The sequence below is a fragment of the Ruditapes philippinarum genome, unplaced genomic scaffold, assembly GCF_026571515.1.
Source record: "Ruditapes philippinarum isolate M1 unplaced genomic scaffold, ASM2657151v2 ctg1519_1_1_1_1, whole genome shotgun sequence".
Taxonomy (NCBI): Eukaryota; Metazoa; Mollusca; class Bivalvia; order Venerida; family Veneridae; genus Ruditapes; species Ruditapes philippinarum.
The window spans coordinates 75,730-96,474 of NW_026865600.1; the positions used below are offsets into that span (position 1 = coordinate 75,730).

The window sequence follows — 20,745 nt, forward strand, 5'->3', positions numbered from 1 at the left end:
TGATGCGTATAAAGGTTGGTTGAATTTCTCCACCTTTAACTAACAGGTTTAACTTTTTTTAAAGAATACATTTATAGCATACAATTTTTCATATCCCTTTTGAAAATCACTTGAAAGTCTGAAATGTTAGAGCTATTTTCCGCGGACACATCGGACGTTACGTGTGGTATCAAACGTGAAACGTTCATGTTAAAAAGACGCGTTAATGATAAGCACAGCACCTTAATAAAGATTAAGTCGCATTAATGAAAAGCAAAACGCCTTAATGGAGCTTGTAACACGTTAACGGTGAATCTAAATATAGATCGTAACACGTTTACGGTGAGCAAATTACCGTAATGTAGATCGTAACACGTTAAAGGTGAGCAAATTACCGTTATGTAGATCGTAACACGTTAACGATGAGCAAATTACCGTTATGTAGATCGTAACACGTTTACGGTGAGCATATTACCGTTATGTAGATCGTAACACGTTAAAGGTGAGCAAATTACCGTTATGTAGATCGTAACACGTTAACGGTGAGCAAATTACCGTTATGTAGATCGTAACACGTTAACGGTGAGCAAATTACCGTTATGTAGATCGTAACACGTTAAAGGTGAGCAAAACGCCTTAATTTAGATCGTTACACGTTAACGATGAGCAAAACGCCTATAACAGGTTGTAACATGTAAAAAAGATGACTTATTGTTGCCTTTGCACTTATGCTCACCATTTGTATACATGGGATGTGAAATTTGTTTCATCATGTGTTGCTTTAAACATTTGTACAATGCTTAATGCTAGTAAAATCTATAGTCATTGTCATTGCCATTGTTAACGATGAACCTAAATATAGATCGTAACACGTTGACAATGAGTGAAACGCCTTAATGTAGATCGTTACACGTTAAAAATGAGCGAAATGCTTTAATGTAGAATGTCACACGTTAACAATGAGCGAAACGCCTTAATGCAGAATGTCACACGTTAAGAATTTCTTTGCGTCAACGAACAAATGCTGTCCAATAATACGTTAAAATTGGCATCGAAACGCTCCTATAGAATTCTAACATAAAAAAATATTCATGTCAAACTTTTGAAAATAAGATACTTTAAAAAAAAGAAAAAAAGAATGTAAGTAAATGATACACTGAGAGGCGTCCCTAGCCGAGTGGTTAGGGACTTTGTTTCCGAACACTTGTCTCTCACGGATGTCGGTTCGAATTCTGCAAGAAATTTTCTTCTTTTATGGAACACCGGTGGTTCTACTCAGATGCTCGTTCGTGCCTTAAATTATGCATGGATCGGTACCGTCATTTAAGCTGGAAAGTCGTCATGTGAGCTCTGCGTGTTGTGCCGCGTATACCACAAATAAAGAGGGGGGAACATTTCTACTATAAATATAATTATGGAAAGATTTTTAGCACGTGATGTAAATACATTTGCCTCCTCTATTTTGGTCACACGTTTTCTTTTTATCCCATGCATGCCCTATACACAGAGCAATTTTAATATCAAATTTGAATAAATTTTACAGTGTAACCCCAGTCAGTCATTCAAAGTCAATGAGCCGGACAACGAGTTGAGTGTTCAGGTACGGATTTTATTGCCTCTAACATAAACTCAGCGTGAACTTGCCAAGTTTTATTTGTAAAACGGAGAAAAACTCAGTTGATATGCTACTCGTAAACATGAGCTTAGTTTAAGGTCGGATGTCTGCTCCAAATAAAAAAAAATTAAACAAGTGTCAAACTTTATCCCTTTGTTCATTCTCATTCTTAGCATACAAGTGTGGTTTAGAACTGGTGACCTGAAAAATCGGCCCCTTTTTAATGTAAATTCCCTTATGGAAATGATTATGAAAATATTAAATGGGACAATGCCGTTTTATTGTTTTTATAACATTTCTACGACTGTAAAATATTAGGCTATTGTGCCGCTAGGCCGCCAACTTCACAAAAATGATAAAATCAAAAAGTTCTCGCAAATTGATTTTTTTTCTTTTTAATACCATTATAGTCTTAAGAACTTCACAAAGTGCCGTTTATTTTTGTGCCCCCACGTTAGTGGCGGGCATTTAGATTTACCATTGTCCGTCCGTCCGTCCGTTCACTTTTGTGTCGCACGTAACTCAAAAAGTATTTGACCTAGAGTCATGAAACTTTACAGGAATGTTGACCAGCATGTGTAGTTGTGCACCTGGGTATTTTCGTGTGGATATTTTTAGTATTTTTAGAGTTATTGCCCTTGACTTAGTACAATTTTGCAATTTTCAACTTGTGTCGCATGTAACTCAAAAGTATTTGACCTAGAGTCATGAAACTTTACAGGAATGTTGATCAGCGTGTGTAGTTGTGCACCTGGGTATTTTCGTCTGGATATTTTTAGTATTTTCAGAGTTATTGCCCTTGACTTAGTAAAATTTTGCAATTTTCAACTTGTGTCGCATGTAACTCAAAAAGTATTTGACCTAGAGTCATGAAACTTTACAGGAATGTTGATCAGCATGTGTAGTTGTGCACCTGGGTATTTTCGTGTGGATATTTTTTGTATTTTCAGAGTTATTGCCCTTGACTTAGTAAAATTTTGCAATTTTCAACTTGTGTCGCATGTAACTCAAAAAGTATTTGACCTAGAGTCATGAAACTTTACAGGAATGTTGATCAGCATGTGTAGTTGTGCACCTGGGTATTTTCGTGTAGATATTTTTGTATTTTTAGAGTTATTGCCCTTGACTTAGTAAAATTTTGCAATTTTCAACTTGTGTCGCATGTAACTCAAATAGTATTTGACCTAGAGTCATGTAACTTTACAGGAATATTGATCAGCATGTGCAGTTGTGCACCAGGTATTTTCGTCTGGATTTATTTAGTATTTTTACAGTTATTGCCCTTCACTTAGAAAATTTTTGCAATTTTCAACATGTGTCGCAAGTTACTCAAAAAGGATTTGACATAGTCATTAAACCTTATGGACAGGTTGCTCAGCATATTTAGATTGCACCTGGGGCTTCGCTTGTGGATTTATCCAGTATTTGTAGAGTTATTTCCCTTGACTTAGTAAAAAGATTGACAGAACAGTGGCGAGGTGGGGGCACCCGTGTCCTATGGACACATTTCTAGTTTTTTAATAAAATTCCTACAACTGTAAAATTTCCGGCTGCCAGGTCGCTGGAAAACAAAACAAACTTTCTGAATATGTATTTTTTTCTTTTTATGACATTTAAATTGAACTGTATTTAAATCTTAATTCAGAGTCATTCTAATTTGTTAGACAAATTTCTATAATTTTTTAGACCGCTAACTTTACGCTGCCAAGCCGATGGACCGCTAGGCCGCCAACTTCACGCCCCAGGCCGTTAGACCGCCGACTTCACGCCGCCATGTCGCTGGGCCGCTAGGTCGCCAACTTCACACATCTTCTTCTAATTTATATTCTAATTAATATGTAAAACGAAGGTTCCTGTAAGTTTCCTATTATGATATTTTGTTATAAATTGATTGCTGGCTTGTTGGAGAATGTTAAACAATTTATTTAAAGCAGCTTGCCTCCCGATACAAGATAATATTCGTAAAATGTTTGAAAAAAAAATATTTAAAAGTGAAATATTTTGAAGTATTTACACATTAAACGGGAACCGCTATTTTTCGGGCCTTTCCGTCAGTCTTCGGACAAGGATATTATGAATAATAGCCGAGGATGTTCCGATTGACTATACGGCACTGACAATCCACGGACATTACCAAGATGAGGCCAAGAATAACTTTTAACCCATTACCGCTTGAGCATTTTGTGAAAAATGGCTGTTTTTATTGAAAAGTCTCCCGTTACAAGTTCAAACTGCTATTAAACTGTAAAAACTGCTTCAATACTAATCAAACTTGTCACAATTGTTGACTGGACCAATGCCTTTGGAACAACATGCTCAGTCTTCATGTTACCATGGCATCGAGGGGACATCTCAAAATTGCCAAAATTCACTATTTTGCGTTGATTTTTCTCCATTGAAACTGATTTCAAAGTGCTGCAACATCTCAATGGATTGAGATAGAGTCAAAGGCTTTTCAGCATTGGTTACACGTTACCTTATGATCGACCTTGGGTCATTTTTAGCATCACACAAGTCCGAAATCTTCTTAGCGATAAGGGGGACTGCCGCCCCCTTCAAACCACCAAAACAGAAGGGGGCACGTCCCCCTTCTGGCAACCCCCTGATGTATCTTTTGTAAAGGAGGCGGCGCCGAAAAAGTAGTCACTTTTTTAAACTACATTTCTCAAACAAAAACAAGTGTTGGGGGCCTAAAGGCAGTTTTTCACCATTTTAGACAACAAAGAGAGGGGGGAGGGTGAAAAAGGCGTAAAAAGGCGTATATATCTGGTAATGGGTTAAACATGTTTTCATTTATCCTTATTAATATAGTTCAGTATTTTTCAGGTTCATCGTTGGACGAATATGCATATGGCTTATACAAGATACTATCTACAGGATCCAATGGAACTGTTGTATACCTGAAGAGATTTTAACACGATCCAAACTATATGCATATATTTGTTGAAAGTTGTCAAATACAATGCCTTAATCCTATTCTGTTGTTTTGGTTTCTGTCTTGTAAGATTATAATATGGGATAAGTGAATCACGATATAGAGCGAGTAATAAGAAATGGGAAGTAACCACTTCACCACAACATCTTGTATATATAAGAGTTACCGGAGATGATTTTATGTTTTCATTTAAACTACTAGTATATGCATCTATTTTGCTGCTTAAGGGGTTAATGTAATCAAATTTTTAACATGTAGTAACATTTTAAATATACAGTGTTTGAAATTTGAAACCCCTCGATAATTATTTTAACAAAAGGATAAATGTACAAGTACACAATGTAGTTTAAAAAATGCGAATTATCTCGACGGCTGGAGTTTGTCGAAATACATGTACTGCATAGAAATATTAGAATCTTATTTCACTATTTAAAATGTTTAACCTATTTGATCCAAATGACATTTTTATACAAAGCCCATGAAATCTTATTCATTAAAGTCGTTTACAATGTTTATTGAAATCTGCATTGACATACTATTCTTACATATCAGTCACTACATGTAATTAAAATGTCCTCTCCGAAGAAAGAGGAGTTTAAGTGTATTGTCGTGCACAGCGTCTGTTAGTCCGTCTGTTACATCCGTTCGTACGTAGAATGTACCTTGTTAGACTTATAATGGCCTGTAGTTGTAAGATTACTTGTGAAGACGTGTACATGAGATCATGTCAGTCAATTATGGTCAATGTCATTGTTTTCTTCACAACTAAAGTCTAGTGCGGTCAATAACTAGAGCATGGTTTGGCATTCAGTCAGAAAATTGGCATGTCTTGTTGATGAATCCTATTGAGTTTGGAGTAAGTCTGGCAAAGGTCAAGGTCACCTAGGTCTTGCCCACTAAACTTGTCCGGCAGAGAATGCTTCGGAGATGTTATCTGGAAATTGGTGACGAATAGTAAGTGACCAAATACCTTCTGAGGTCATTTATTAAAAAAACACATCAAAGCCTTGTCAACTGACCACCAAAAGCTTGTTCGACCATTTTTTCTTACAGTCTTAAAAAGGAATGATGAGTAAATTATACCTGCTGATTTTAAGGTTAGTTTGAACAAGTTCTTAGTCCGCTTCACCTTGACATTGTCAATATTCATTTTGCTATATATTACTATTCTTACATTCGTAACGAAGCTTATAGTTATGGCACCGTTCCTTTCTTGGTAGAATAATCAATGTTGACCAAACTCGCATTGCATTCTTGCCGATCAGTAAACCTGGGGCTAGATAAACGGCAAGCTTTAATTTAAGCCTTCATATTATTCGGCATATCATTCTTCTGTGCCAAAGGCTTACCAAAGCTTTCGTTGTTAAGTGTTCATTTCAGACAGCCTCCCCGCCACTGCTTTCATACTAGAATACCACAAATTCTTAACAATTCTCCCATTTACATTGGGTCAAAATAAGTTAATAATCATAACATGATCATTTATATCTATGTTCATGTAACGTTATGTACAGAGTAGGTCCTGTTTTCAATCCGTTCAATACCGTATTGAAAGCACCAGTGGGAGAATTTTATTGACTCGACGAGAATGCCGAAAAAGTACATCACATGTATAAGCAAAATTACAAAAAAGATTTTTAGAGTATTTTTTATTATTTATCAAGAAACAAACAGTTGGTTGGCAAAATAACGCATTTACAAAAAAAAAAACAAAAAAAAACATAAACTAAAACTATAGCGTTTGATTGAGTATTTGACAAGCAGACATTTTATAAATACACAAAATATTCTAAAACATATTTTATTTGATTAAGTACAATGTATTTTACATCCTGTTAATAATATTTCTTCTCTTTTTTCCAATTCAATCTTATTTAAACTAACCAGTTCATCATTTAAAAATTACAAAATACAATATTATTGTATGAAAGGAATATTGAGAAATATTGTTGAGTTAAAATGCGTATTTCCCTTTCCTAATTTTCCCAGAAAAAAATATTTTTCACTGCAGTGAAACATATTTTCCGTATTTTCACCTGTGTCTTGTCGGACTACTTTCTTCTTAAATTCAGGCAATACACAAAAGGAATATTGAGAAATATTGATGAGTTAAAATGATTATTTTCATTTCCGTATTTTCTCTGAAAAAAATTATTTTTCACTGCAGTGAAACATATTTCCGTATTTTCACTGGTGACTTGCCGGACTACTTCCCTCTTTAATTCAGCCAATACACAAAGTTAATTAGAAGTTTTGAGATCTGTATGGTCAAAGAAAAGAGAAAAGTATAAATTAAACAGAAAATTCAAGTTTTCATTTACTCTCAGTTTGTGATATGAAAAATATAATATTTCACTTGTGACTCCCGCCACTCGTGAAATATGTATTTTCATACCACCCAATGGAAATCAATGCTGTATTTATAGAAACAACTTGAATATCCTCTATTTAATGTTAAAACTAAATTATAAAGTGTGTTTGAAACACTAACAATTACTTCTCATTCATAATTTTCTAAATAAATAACAATGCATTTAATGCAATGCTTCAGTGTAAAAATGTTAAAACGCCCACAATAAACAGTTTATACTTGAATGGCACACGATTTCATGTATAAATATAAATCACGAAAACCTTAACATTCCATATAATGTCACAATCAAGCAGGTGCGTGGTTTGATATTTAACATAGAGATGCATATGGAAGGACGGACAAGTGTTGATTTTGTCCCAATGTCATGTCGAGATTTTATAACTTTTTATTTTCATTTCTACATCTCCATGATAGAAATATGAAAGACATATGTATTTGTCCTTGAAGTTCAGTTTGGATAATAATGTTGTTTTTTTTTTCGAAAGGAGATTCTATGATGAAACGTCATGTTCAGTGTGCATGTTGTACCAGAAGCATTTTGATGTTGAAGACGAAAACCATACTTATAATATAAAATATAGCCCGAGGAAAAATATTGAAATAATTTTAAAAAAAACGTATGAGCAAAAAATAAACCAGTGCACTATTTGATAAAATACCGAATCTAGATTTAGCAAAGGATATCAAAGAATGTGTGAAACGCACTATGAACTATTAAAAATATGAAAGCTTTTTCAATTCCTCGTTTTAAATATTTGTTGTTGATACACATATATAATTATAAATTACGAGATATATTACATGTATATGACTGAGTCTTTTTTTGCAATTTAAATAATGCCATGATATGTAGCATTTGATGCACTAAGTTATAAAAGTATCTGTTCTGTTCCATGTACATATATAATATGTACAGTAAGTATGTTTCTTTGTTCACAAACACTATATTGCACCAAATAACTAATGAAAACAGGTAGATAAACTTATATAATGAGGTATGTGATTGGCCAATCCAAAGTTTTAAGCCTATAACATCTCTTCCATGATTGGTTGTCGTTCATAAATTTAGCCAATGGTAATCCTGCAGCTGAAAAAGTGGCTTTATCCGAATGTATTAACATGTATGCGGTGTCTGTCACGAACATTGACGTCCACAAAATGCAATATTGTTGGGAACACGAGGTTACATTTGTGTTCTTCTAAAGTTGAGGTCTCAAATCAGCGGTTTCTTTGTCGAGGCTAGACTGTAAAATAGATAAGTTAAAGTGTTATCATGAAGCATAGACTAAAAAATAGTGACAATAAAGTGTTGTTTACGCCATAAACAAAATGAAGATACCGGACTCATATTTCTACATACATTTTAAATTACGCGATCTGTATTATCATAATTCTTTGTTGTCTGGTGACGTAGTTTTCACAGTATAATCTAGCTCAATATAGATTATCTTACAATGTATGTACAACATTACTATTAGTTATCTCTAAATGGGTCAGTTTTATCAATGTCCGCTCTGACCGATTTTTTACATGAACTTTTGTTTGAGTAAACTAGGAAAATTTATTAAATTTGAATTGTGTGAAAAACGATACAAAAAAGGATAAAATACTAGATGAATATTTAATTCGTAAGATTACTTTTTAAAGCTGCATGCTTCCTGTTGAGCCAAACTATTTCAAGATAATAAAAATTCATAAATGATAAAAATATTTAAAAAAAATATACTTAAGTTTTAAAAATGTGAAACTATTCAAGATTCAATAATTAACATGTTATGTGCGATCAATAACTGATTTTGCAGTGTTTAACACTATATTTCTACTGTGTTACTAACAGTAAATCCTGTTTCTGGATATTTTGACCTCTTTTTCAGTAATTAACGTTGGTTGTAAGCATTGTTTGCAATGAACCAAGTATTTTCTTTGTTCACTTCTCAATACTTGATCTTTACATACATTTCCTAAATCTTCTTGAAAATTAGCATGAATCTTGAGGCATGTTGTTTTAAAATATTATTGACTTTAAAGATTAACTAAAATTTCAAATGAAATAATCTTTTAAAATTCATTTCGTTAATCCATTTCTTTCTATGTGTACCTAATATATTAAGATGCTAGTTCATGTTGTTGAAATGGTAAAACTTGAGTAGAAAGAAAAGGGTATTTGAGGCACTGAGGATGAAAAAGGTTCTGTTTAAATAGAGTTTAAGCATGTATATACTATGCAGGAAACATATAACACATAAGCTTAGAAAGCAAAACAAGGGGTCGTACCAAGAGTAGAAAATCCCTTTTTACGTTACAGTACTAGGCCGCCTGGCCGCTAGACCTCCAACTCCACTTATCTTAAGTTTTTGTGTACAATGTACATGTAAATTGATTGAAAAACTATCAACTTTTTGTCCATTTTTGAGAGAGAACGTGCCTATAAAACAACACCCAAATATTAGCTTGAAATGCGGCAATTTCGACTTTAAAGTAATAACAAATTCGAGATTTAATCCATCAATGTCAGAGCTTGCTACTCTAAGCTTAATTTCAAATTAGGCATTTTATCAATTTTGTTTTCTATGAAAATACCGTTTGGTATTGTTTATTTATTGCAGTATAAACATGATTGAGTTTTATCTATCTATGAACAACATCTACGAAATGCTACGACATACTATGTTAATGTTGTTTTTTGTTGTTGTTTTTTAAATAACACTAACCCTGAAAACAAAACCTAATCATAACGGTAACTATGCATTTCATCGGAATTTACAAGTTGTGACAGAGAAGCTTCAAGGAATAACGGTTAGACTTACCCTGTTAAATATCTTAAATGAATTTGTCCAGCTTTCAAAGTAGACAAAACCGATAACGGTGTGAACAGCCAGCAGTTCAGAACATAGGCGTGACTGCACATTTTGTGCAGGCTGACCTTTGTCTGCACTAGTCACATGGGTAGAACATGTTAACGACAGCAGTGAAAGAGTTAAATAATCTATAAGGTACAGTGAGTATATAAGGTAAGAATGGAAAGAAATATTTGATATACTAGTGGATACATGAATAAGCTAGCGGATGGAAGGATAACAACGTAAAAAATATACCGTTCTTTCTAAACATTTCAAATCAGAAATAGTTCAACCGTATCCAAAACGTTTAGTTTTATGCGTTTGATTTGGACTGGTTACAGCATATTTTTTCTTATGCAGTTTTCGTAATTTTCTATAATTTCTATGGTGTCGTTTTCGGTGCCTGAAAGATTGTTTCGTGTTTCCCGACACCATGTGAACATTTAAGTTATTCGCCCTTGGAAAGCCTTTGTTGCCATTGAATTTAATGACAAGGTTTTTGTTAGTCAGCTCTGAAGGTTTCGAAAAATTTGACCCAAATGTGGATGTTTTATTATCAGAGTGTGTTTTTAATTCCTTTAACACCAGTCCGCCATTGTTCGGTGTATATTCGCGTAAAAGAAGTAAATTATGGTGTTTGAGGCGCATGTACTTGGAAACCGCATTAATTTCCCTGAAATGCATCAAAAAGTGTACTCTTTTATAAGTAATGTAGTTTACTAAGAAATATATTGGAGTTATTTAAAAAAATATTCAGACCGACTTATGTTATATACATATGAATAACTGGAAATATTTCCAATTGAGAACTTTAAAGTTATACATATTGACTTGGTTGTAAATTACATTTGATTATAAAGCAATGCAATGTAAGTATTTTATTTCAGAAATCCCCCTAGAGCTAGATTCATATTTATCTTTATAAATTGTATAATATAAATATATATATAAGCAAACTGTCGAATTTTCTCCTTACACAAATCAGTACGAAAACAAAAGTTTTAACATGTGGAGGACTAGGATCTACGGTCCCAGGCCGTTTTGTTTCGTAAACTTTGCCAAACCCAAGCTTTAACTGGAATTCAGGTTTATTTTAGTACGTAATATTATATCTACAGTATGTTAATAATGATGAAAGACAAAATATATCACACTTACCCGTCAACAACTCTCATACAACAGATGACAAAATGGCGGTCACATTTCTTTGTCCACTTGGTAAAGAAAGAATCAAACTTGTCCGCCATTTTGAAACAGCCCGCAAATCCTTCCGCGGCGACTCTGGTACCTGCATCTATCCCGTTCATACAACACTCTTCAAGAGATAGATATCTATTTCTGACATCATCTAAAAATACAGGCATTTAAAATAAGCATGCAGTTAATGTCTAGAATCTAAAGCAATATAAGATATAAAAATATATGTAACAGCCGCCTTTCTCAATCAATGACAATAATTATTATTAAAGATGTATTTGTTGCATAATTTTCATGCAAAATATATGAGAGGTAGTATCCATGCAGAGTTTATTATTTGTTGTTGTATTTTTTTTTGTTAAACTTCCGCAATATTGCTGTCGCATTTCAGTCGCCTATATCTGCGACGCCTCAAGAGTTAGTTATTTTCCTGGTAGTGCAAGAAGCATACAACATGCAGTGGAGGGATGGGGGTGTGGCGCTGTGTCTTTAACATGCCCACTGATACATGGGTGTTAGTATTTAGGGTCTCATTTGAAAGACAATAATTATTGTGAGTGGTGTAACGATGGCTCGAACATGCTACCTCTGGACTACTTGTGCGGAATCTACTTTGACCCTTCTCTGTTCATGAACATCAGGGTAGGTATAAACAGTTAAGCAAATTTATAGCAAAACAAGAAAGCATGAAAGTAACAAAGCAAGCGAACTCTCTGCCATGCAATATACCATTTGAATTGATAGATCCTACTCTGTCCTTTCATTTGAATAACAATATATTCAACCACAAACATTGGCATGTGCTCTTTTGTTAACAAAAATGTTGTGGTATCCACTAATCTGATAATTAGAATCGGACAGGTCAGGTATCTATACATTAAAATTAAGTTCAAACTTATGAGCATATAGTTCTTTTAAAATTTTGTAATCACAACCCTTACAAAATAATACAAAAGCCATATAAGGAAAATCTGGACAAAGAGCATCTTTCTACCATAATATTAATATTGATTAAAATTTAAGAATTACTAGGAATTAATTAAACAATAGAAAATTAACATTCCTATAGGCAAAATTCTAGGAAATTATATTATTAAAATCAGTGTAACATTGAAACTTACCTTTCATGGACTCGTCATTTACTTGTTCAGCTTTTGCATTAGTATCATCATCATCATCATCATCATCATCATCATCATCATTATCATTATCATTGTCATCGTCATCAGATCTTTGTTTTTCTTTAGTATCAGAATTATGATGGGTTTCATCATCATCGTGATTACCATCGCCATCATCATCATTATCATCTTTATTATCATCATCATCATCATCGTCATCGTCATCAGATCTTTGTTTTTCTTCAGCTTCAGAATTATGACGAGTGTCATTATCATGATGCTTGTCGTGTTCCTTAGTGTCAGTACTCAAATGAGTGGTATCTAAAACTTGAGATTCATTGTCCGGTTTATATTGCACATCATTTGTAGTCCCGGTCAGAGCATTGTCGCCGTCTGCTTTTGTCGTCTGCTCCATATTCTTTGAAAAATTCTGATTTTAAATAAAAAAGACATTGACTTTTCGTTCTGAGAATAAAAAAAACCAATTAGATGTCGGAAGCATTGCATAAGGATCATAAAATAGATTTGAAATGCAAAAAGTCAAACAGGTTTGTAAGTGTCAAATATCTGTAATTTAACATATTAAACCTTTATATAACCAAATACCATTATAAATATTCAGTTTAAGCGAATTGATTTTTTTAATCATAACAAATAAATGTCAAACAAAATTTTTTGCAATGATCCTTATTAAGACTACCTCCTTTCCTAAGAATGCATTCTCTCGTTCTACGCATAGATTAAGAGACCGGGTATACTTTAAAAGACCACCGATTCTGCAAATTCCTTTTTATTCCATCTATCTTGAGCTCACATGAACCCACTGAAAAATAACCCACCTATCTTTTGTCATATTTGGCCTTGCTGTTGTTTTTTTTCCCGTTTATTGAGGTAATAAATGAACGTCGGGGTATTTAGACTTCTAACGGTTGCTTCGGAATTATCAATATTGAATAACATCAATAGTAATTTATTGAACTCCGGAAGTTTACCAACGTCGACTGCCAGTCCCTTATCATTTGAATCCGACGTCGGTTCAAAACATACATTTAACTGGCCTGTGCATAAGCATAAACTCTTTATTTCGAACACCTGTGGGATGCAACTGACTTTCGGATCTTTGTAGAATAGTCATTAGATAACCTGTAACCGATGACGGTACAAAACAAACACTTTTTTCAGATGCCATAATTAACTTAACCCATGTGTAAATATAACACATATTGTATTTAAAAAAAAAAAAAAAAAAAAGTATTGATATACTGGTTTTTATCATTACATTGTTATACATGGTTTCAAGCAAACTTACATTTAATATCTGACTACTTTCTACTATTTAATTAAAATAATATTTTTCTGATAAAGAACGTTTCTCTTTATAGAGCTGTATGTTTTTTGTTTTGTTTTTTTAAATATATTTATTGGCATATCTGAGCCGGTCCGTTGTTCTATATTCCGAGGAATAGTCTGAGGAGGTTTCCTCCGTGCATGCCAACGGATGCTACGGTTCCTCTTACAAAAGGGGTTTTACGTAGGCGGCCAGTATTCCTAAGACGAATATACGATCAAACCTGTTGAGTAATTGTTCTGGTTTGAAATGTCCCAGACATTCAATGGCAGTTTTGATCGTGATATGCTTAAATGTATATATATATAAACACATGGCTGTATCACTCTTTTCAAAATTTAACTAATTTTATTGATAATATTTATAAAGCATATTTTATAAGCTTCTGGTATCAAGTGTTTATCATATCTGGCATTTGTCAGCAAGTTGTCTCTATTTCAAAATATAATTTTACTTGATTATATCTGAAAAATCATATTATGCTTCTGATTATGCTTCCGATATCCGGAGCAACTTATAAAATGTCACTTACGACTGTTCGGATGTGAGCTTTAGTCCTATAATACTATAATTGATATACATGTAATTGTTAATATTATTCTATTACAAATTGTCTGGAATATTTAATGCTCTTATTCAGCCATGGATATGGCGAAAATCTAACATAAAATTACAGGTTTTTGCAATCGATGACGAAGCAAAACCTATTTTATAATATTCTATTTTATATAAAAGTTTTCAAACTCTATTAACTGTGTTACTTAATGACCAGTCATGACGGAAATTTTATGCCAACCATAAATAAAATAAGTTAAACATATATGTTGCATTTATTATCATTTGTGTGACTATGTTGGAAAAATAAACATGTTTCATGAATACATATATCGGAAAAGGTTATTTACTTTAATCTGGACCAAAAATTGTTCTTTAACAAAAACGTGATTATCGAATTAATTAATTAATTAATCAGTTAATCAATCAATTAATCAATCAAGAAATACCTTTCTTATTTCCTCTGCCCGTGGATAGTCTTCAACATAATTGACAGGATCAAAATCATCCATGTCAATAGACGCATGATGACCAAGTCCATCTTGCACCATTTCACTATCGTATAGGGTGTGATTAAAACATTCATACCGGGATTCACCTACAAGTAAAATTATGAAAACAAAATCATTTCTGGGGATGATGCCTAACAATGATTTTGTTATGCATTTATTGGGCTTGAGGATATATTGAAATGGTTGAATTACAATGATTCTTCTCGTTTCAGAAAAAAAACACATGATGTGGCTCTTTGAAGCTTTGCTTTGAATTACAGATAGTAATTTGGAAATATGAAAAATATGTGAGATATACGGAGCCATAATGAATACCTTTTACGTGAAGAACAATCTGACTGAAGTTAAGGTCTATTTATATATCTATTGCAATGCACTAAGGTTCATGTATAAATTCATTTATTTTTCTATATAGGTCTGAGTGTAGCGAACTGTAGCTCGCATTCATCCGATTTTGACTTTCCTTACCATAAAGCTATAAAAAAAACACCTAAAAATCAAAATTATCATCATTTTGTTGGTTACACAAGTAATTTATTTTGTGTAAGAACAACACATATATTCCAAAAAGTCGACATTAACATAACATGTGATAGTTATACATGTCAAACACGAGAGGTTTTCTTAATACATTCGAAGATGAAGACTAAGAAATGGGAAACATACCAATTTCGGGACAACATTCGGATTGCTTTTGTTTTATCCAATCATATCTGGTCTTTGTTAAGGGTATATCTGGTTCCCCACTTCCACAAAATGTATCAATTCTAATGCGTCTAATATCACCGAAGCACTCATTCCTGTCATACTGTTTGGCCTGAAATATTAGGTGCAGATGGTAATTTGCATAATCTATGTGTGTTTTATAAATAGGGGTGGCGTTTCATAGAAAGTTCTTAATTATATCTTAAGACCAAAACTATTTTCATTCCAAAGCAAATGTAAACTTATGACTCTTCAATTTTTAACACATTTTCTCACTTCAGATTGAACTCCCTGAGGAGAATTAAATAAATAAAAGTCTAAAACTTTTACTAAAGATGAATTTTTTTATTGAAACGGTTTTAAGTTAGCCCTATAGTTTTTCATAAAGGACTAAGGATACACTTAGGACTTTCTATGCAACGCACGAAAAGATTACACTATAACTGCGTTAGTGAATTATACTAAAACATTCATCTATTTCAACTATAACGTTGTCCTTAGATTTGCATAATTTACAATCATAAAGCTTTTGAATAATTTGTGTATTGCCGCTGATAAAATTTTATCAAAATTTCACTTTTAACACTCGAGTTGCTTAGATTCCAAAAACGACTTTGGTGTACTTACATAAATAAAGTAATGTAACCCGACTTTCTACAGATCGTTTACAAATGAAATTAGGTATATCCTTTATACATATATCTACTCACAAGTTTACAACAATCGAGTATTTCAAGATGACGTCTTTCTACGGCAATATTGAGTCTTTCCAATTCAAAACTGCTCATTTTTGACACCGTTCGTTTGGACATGAAATCTTCATTATTCATTACATCCTCAACGTCATGATCTTGTGTGACATCACAAAGTAATTGCAGACGTTCGTTGCGCGTTAGCTATTGACAAAAGACATGTAAAACTATGTAAAACTAAATGTACACTTTAAACATACATATTTTAGACAACATTTACGATGCCATTTGTCTATCTCTAAAAGTTCTCTTGGTAGTGACACCATGTCCGGATCTTAAAAATCTGCTACAATGTAAACAATTCTAGCTCTTCTTTAAGAAATTTCAACAATTTGTAACATCTTAAATCATATTGTTGTTTTTATTTTTGTCAGAATACGAACAACATCGTATTTTTCGATTCTATATAGGCTGAATGCAATGTGTATGTTGAAAACAAACAAGAATGTTCCATCTATTCAACAGTTACTCCAAACATTAATTTTGGTTGATATGCAGTTACCTCCCTTGGACTTCTAAAACTTAAAATTTTGACACACCGTCAATCATCTACAGTTTAATATATAAAAAGATTAAATGCGTTGCACAAATGATAAAAGTCCAAACTAACTGACTATCTAAATACTTGATATCAATATGAAAGCTTACCACTTTTGGCAATGCTGCCTTTAATGTAGTCGCTGACGGGATATCTGTGGCCGGGGCCGTAACAACTGAAGCTGAAATAAGGACAGAACACCCCTATTAGCTTGGTAACGAAACAATACATGAAGTGTCATACGTCAATCTGACTAAAGTTCAGATCTACTAAATTATTATTCTTTAATGTTGCTAGAGTTAATAAGGAGATGATTTTAATCAAATTGTGTAATACGTAATCATTTACGCTTTAAAGAAATTAAAGGAACATGTGCAATGGCGATGGCAGTTCTTAATAAGCAGAAAAATATATGTTTGTGTGTACATACCATGGGGGCAGATGGTTCGTGCCAGTGGTCCATTAAATACATCTTCGTTCTCGAGATAGTATGTAGAATTAACATGGACACGTACCCTAAAATAAAACAAAATATAGTAATCAAATTGGTGTCAAAACGTCCTGGATTTTCTTAATTGAAAAGAATTAAAACATGCCTCTTACCGTATCATATCTTGTTTTGCTTTTGTAGTTTATTTTCAATAACGTCACACTTGTTAGCTTATTAAGGCAAGAATGAAATCAGTGTGTTAAATACATATACATATCTAATATTGATGCACTGATTTCATTGCATCCCCTGTTAATAAAGACCGAGATTAATCGATAAAAAAAACAATTTTCGACAAGTGACTTCCAGTTAAACTGGGCAAATTTTTGAAACATTTTTCTTGAAAATGGTAGTATGTAACTTGCCGAAAATGCACACATCCACATGCTGGAGCTCTCCATTTAAAGTGAGCACGTCCCATTGGCTGTTTTTGCTGGGTAGTAACAATAGAAGGACAGTCCTTGGGTGAGTACAACCCATCAGCCTCTGTCATCCAACTTCCAGCCCCACATTTCTCATCGACCGCGTCTATCGATACTGTAGCGTCATTAAACTTGTACTTTCTTGCTGTAGTTTGAACGCGGACTGAAAAATAATACTTTTTCAATTTGAAAACAAAAATCAAAGTAGAGACAATTGCGTAAGTAAGTGCAGTCCATTAGGTCTACTTTAAAACGTATTATTTCTATATTCTCCAGCTACAGTACTTATACTTCAAGGTTTTCTCCTCAACGTGCAGCTGATCGGCTTTCCTATTTTGTTATTTCAGTCAAGTGCACGTTGATTTAATATTCGTTTTATAGAATTCAATTGAAACAATTAAACAGATGCAATAAATAGCAAAACGTTGCTCTGGAAACTAAATGGAAGATATATATTTGAATTATTTTTGGGTTAAAGTACGTACATCTATATTCATGCTCTGGTAGATAGCCCTGTATGGCACTCCTGAGATCCAACCTAAATAGAGCTCTTTCTCGGAATCTGTTCTCCGTTCTAGAAAATCCATCAGGTAGACCCCTGTGCCTTGGACACTGGGGGTTTATATGATTCCCAACAACCCCTGTGATAAAAAATAGTGATATGTTACTATAGGTTATAATTGTATGTCATTAACTAATGTTATAAAACACGAGCTAAGGTTTTATTTTTGTGACCTTTCCAAAACAAGAAACCTCAATTTTTTCAACCTGACATATAATCCTCCCTTAAGTGACTTAGTTAAAGACTCATTTTGGCTCAGAAGTGATTTAATTTGTCTCTTTTTTTATTGTTTGTGTCTTGTCACATTTTTCAAAGTTATACTCATTAACCACATATACATAGACAATCTTGCAACTATTGGCAATCGGTATAGTGAATTAGTTGTTGATACAATAAAATATATCATATTTATTATTTCTGAATGAAAAACAAATCTATCCTTTCAATCATTAACTTAAATGCATGTGTGCGCGAATAAATGTGCCCTAAATTTTGATGAATACCATATGTAAACGCTCAGCACAACATTATATCTTAATATTTAGAAGTTATGCATTCATCTATATATTCGGGTTTTTTTTATTTTGTTTTTTACATTTAGAATTGCCTTTTCAATTCAAAAAGAAATCCTGCCATAACATTAATTTTTCAACCTGTTAAAACAGCTACATGTACGATATACATGTAGTTTGTACTAACTTTTGCCAAAGGGCAAAAGGGGTCAACACCCGCTACACCCTCGCCCCGCCTCTTTCGCGCATGATTACATAAAGGAGAAACCACGACAAACGAACAAAAAAAAAAAGATGTGAATTCTAAACAATAATAAGAAAGTAAAAATTAGTTTTGGTATAGGGAAGCATTTTTATCAATATGTTATAGTATATGCAATGAACATTTACTATAGGGACAATATTGAATATTGTCCCATTGTATTAAATGTCTGTTTGCCATTTAAAGTCAGAAAGCACAAGGCGAATGCATACACCACAAACAGGCATGTCAAACCATTGTATTATTATAATCTGCAACCGGGCTATCCTAAAATTTTCCATTCAATATTTAACAATACAATTAAACGCCGTATCAGAAGATTAGCCGAATTATCAGCAACTATCACGGCTAAAAATAGCGCAAACACGAGTGAAGAAATTAATAAAAGCTATGTCAACTTTAAAGCGACACGCCTTCAATACAGATTTTTGCCAATTTTTATGAAAACTTTAAAACAAATTCTAATGCATACATAAAATTATCTTATGTACAAAATAAGTAATTTTCTTTATCTAACACAGAAATACATAATTTTAAAATGTAAAGAAACTTCTCTTACCACGTTCATGGGGTTAGTTTTTTGTGATAGAAATAGTCAAATAGTAATAATAATAATACATTCTCTTTGCATGCATTGTGAATACTTGTACATCTGTAAATCTATTTTTCATTCGTTTGAATTTTGGAATATTTATTTTTACGCATTTATAGGCACATACCACTTTAAACATACTAATTCACACAGTACTATACGAATTTTGTCTGAGATAGACCGACTTACGTGTTGAAATGCCAAATAAAAGTTGTAAAAAAAACAACATTAAACCCTTAAGTTTATATTAGAATATGGAAAGGTCACAGTTTTTTTCTGTGTCCATACAAGTGTATTGTATTCAACATAATTAACAAACTTTTTTTACTTTGAAAACGAAATACAAACATGTCTCTTGTTTTATGCTTTAAATTCATTATATATTATTATAAAAAATAAGTTGAATCTGAAGAAGCGCATGTAAAAAATTCCAAATATCATCATTTGTGAATTCACATTTTATCAGCAAATAAACAGAAAAAAAAGAAAGAAAAAAAGATGCATGAGTACATATTTTTTTTTTTTGTTTCTGTAAATAACTTGAACCGTTTTGAAGAAAAAAAGGATGTTCAAAATCAACAGCCAACTTGCAACTGTTAAAAACGTTTAAAAAATTCAGTGCTTAGTTTGGTGTATGTCGTGCAAGTGTTTAATTATTTTCAACCGGCTGCCTGTGACCTCACAGCCACATTTCTCCGCTTTGAGTTCGAATTTCGCGTAGATTCGGTTCACTTCCTTTCAACAAGGAAAACAGTCAGGTTGTCTCGTGGAAAATCATCAGATGAAGTAATTTTAAACACAAGAAAAAAATCTGAAAATGAAATATTTTTTATCAAAAGTAAATAATATATATAATTTAACACTTACCTACGACTAAAACTGTAACGATATAACTCTGAGATGACCAACTAATCATACTATTAAATCAGTAACCTTATAAATAAAACTTCTTAAACCTCTGCTTAACACCCGCAAAATTAAACTATCCTTTTAAATTTATTTCTTCGAGCTTTATTTTAAGATAAAATTTGAAAATCTTAGATTATGAAACTCCGTAGCGCTTATGATTTTAAGCTACAGGCAAACACGGCGTTTTATACCCTGCGTGTCTACACCATAATCTGCACTCGTGTACGGCGCGTGGAGGCCAAGCGAGCTTTCTTTTGTCCGGGGTTTGAATAACTTGATACCATTTCGTCATCCATCACTTGTTCTTTACATTTTCATGACTTCTTTCATTTTTTTTCTTTAATCTGCAAAACGGAAAAATGGCACAGTTTATGGACTCGCCGTTACTCATATTATAAAATGTTTTATTTTGTTAAAATATACTATAGACACATAGGCCCTATATATTCATTTTATTCGGTTTATCTCTTGAATACAGATATGGGTATTTTATCTTATATTTAAACTGTTTAATTTAATATATTT

The 20,745-nt window shown here is 32.8% G+C and overlaps 1 protein-coding gene across 4 annotated transcripts; it reads right to left on the reverse strand.

Moving 5' to 3' along the window:
• Positions 1-6,187: 6,187 nt before the first annotated feature.
• Positions 6,188-20,520, reverse strand: LOC132729690 (DNA-directed RNA polymerase II subunit RPB1-like). 4 transcript variants are annotated; one of them, XM_060715509.1, is made up of 11 exons: positions 20,179-20,495; positions 17,869-18,024; positions 17,327-17,546; positions 16,902-16,987; positions 16,582-16,652; positions 15,892-16,077; positions 15,143-15,293; positions 14,414-14,562; positions 12,062-12,491; positions 10,902-11,091; positions 6,188-8,147 (listed from the first exon to the last, which is right to left on the reverse strand). In XM_060715509.1, the coding sequence occupies exons 1-11, from the start codon at positions 20,225-20,227 to the stop codon at positions 8,117-8,119; spliced, it is 1,719 nt and encodes a 572-aa protein (XP_060571492.1). In that variant the 5' UTR covers positions 20,228-20,495; the 3' UTR covers positions 6,188-8,116. The 4 variants fall into 4 exon arrangements, with proteins under 4 accessions (XP_060571492.1, XP_060571490.1, XP_060571491.1 ...); XM_060715507.1 differs by lacking the exon at positions 6,188-8,147 and adding an exon at positions 9,057-10,416 and having other exon boundaries at positions 12,062-12,479; positions 20,179-20,520; XM_060715508.1 differs by lacking the exon at positions 6,188-8,147 and adding an exon at positions 9,059-10,416 and having other exon boundaries at positions 10,902-11,058; positions 20,179-20,512.
• Between the last annotated feature and the right edge of the window lie 225 nt (positions 20,521-20,745).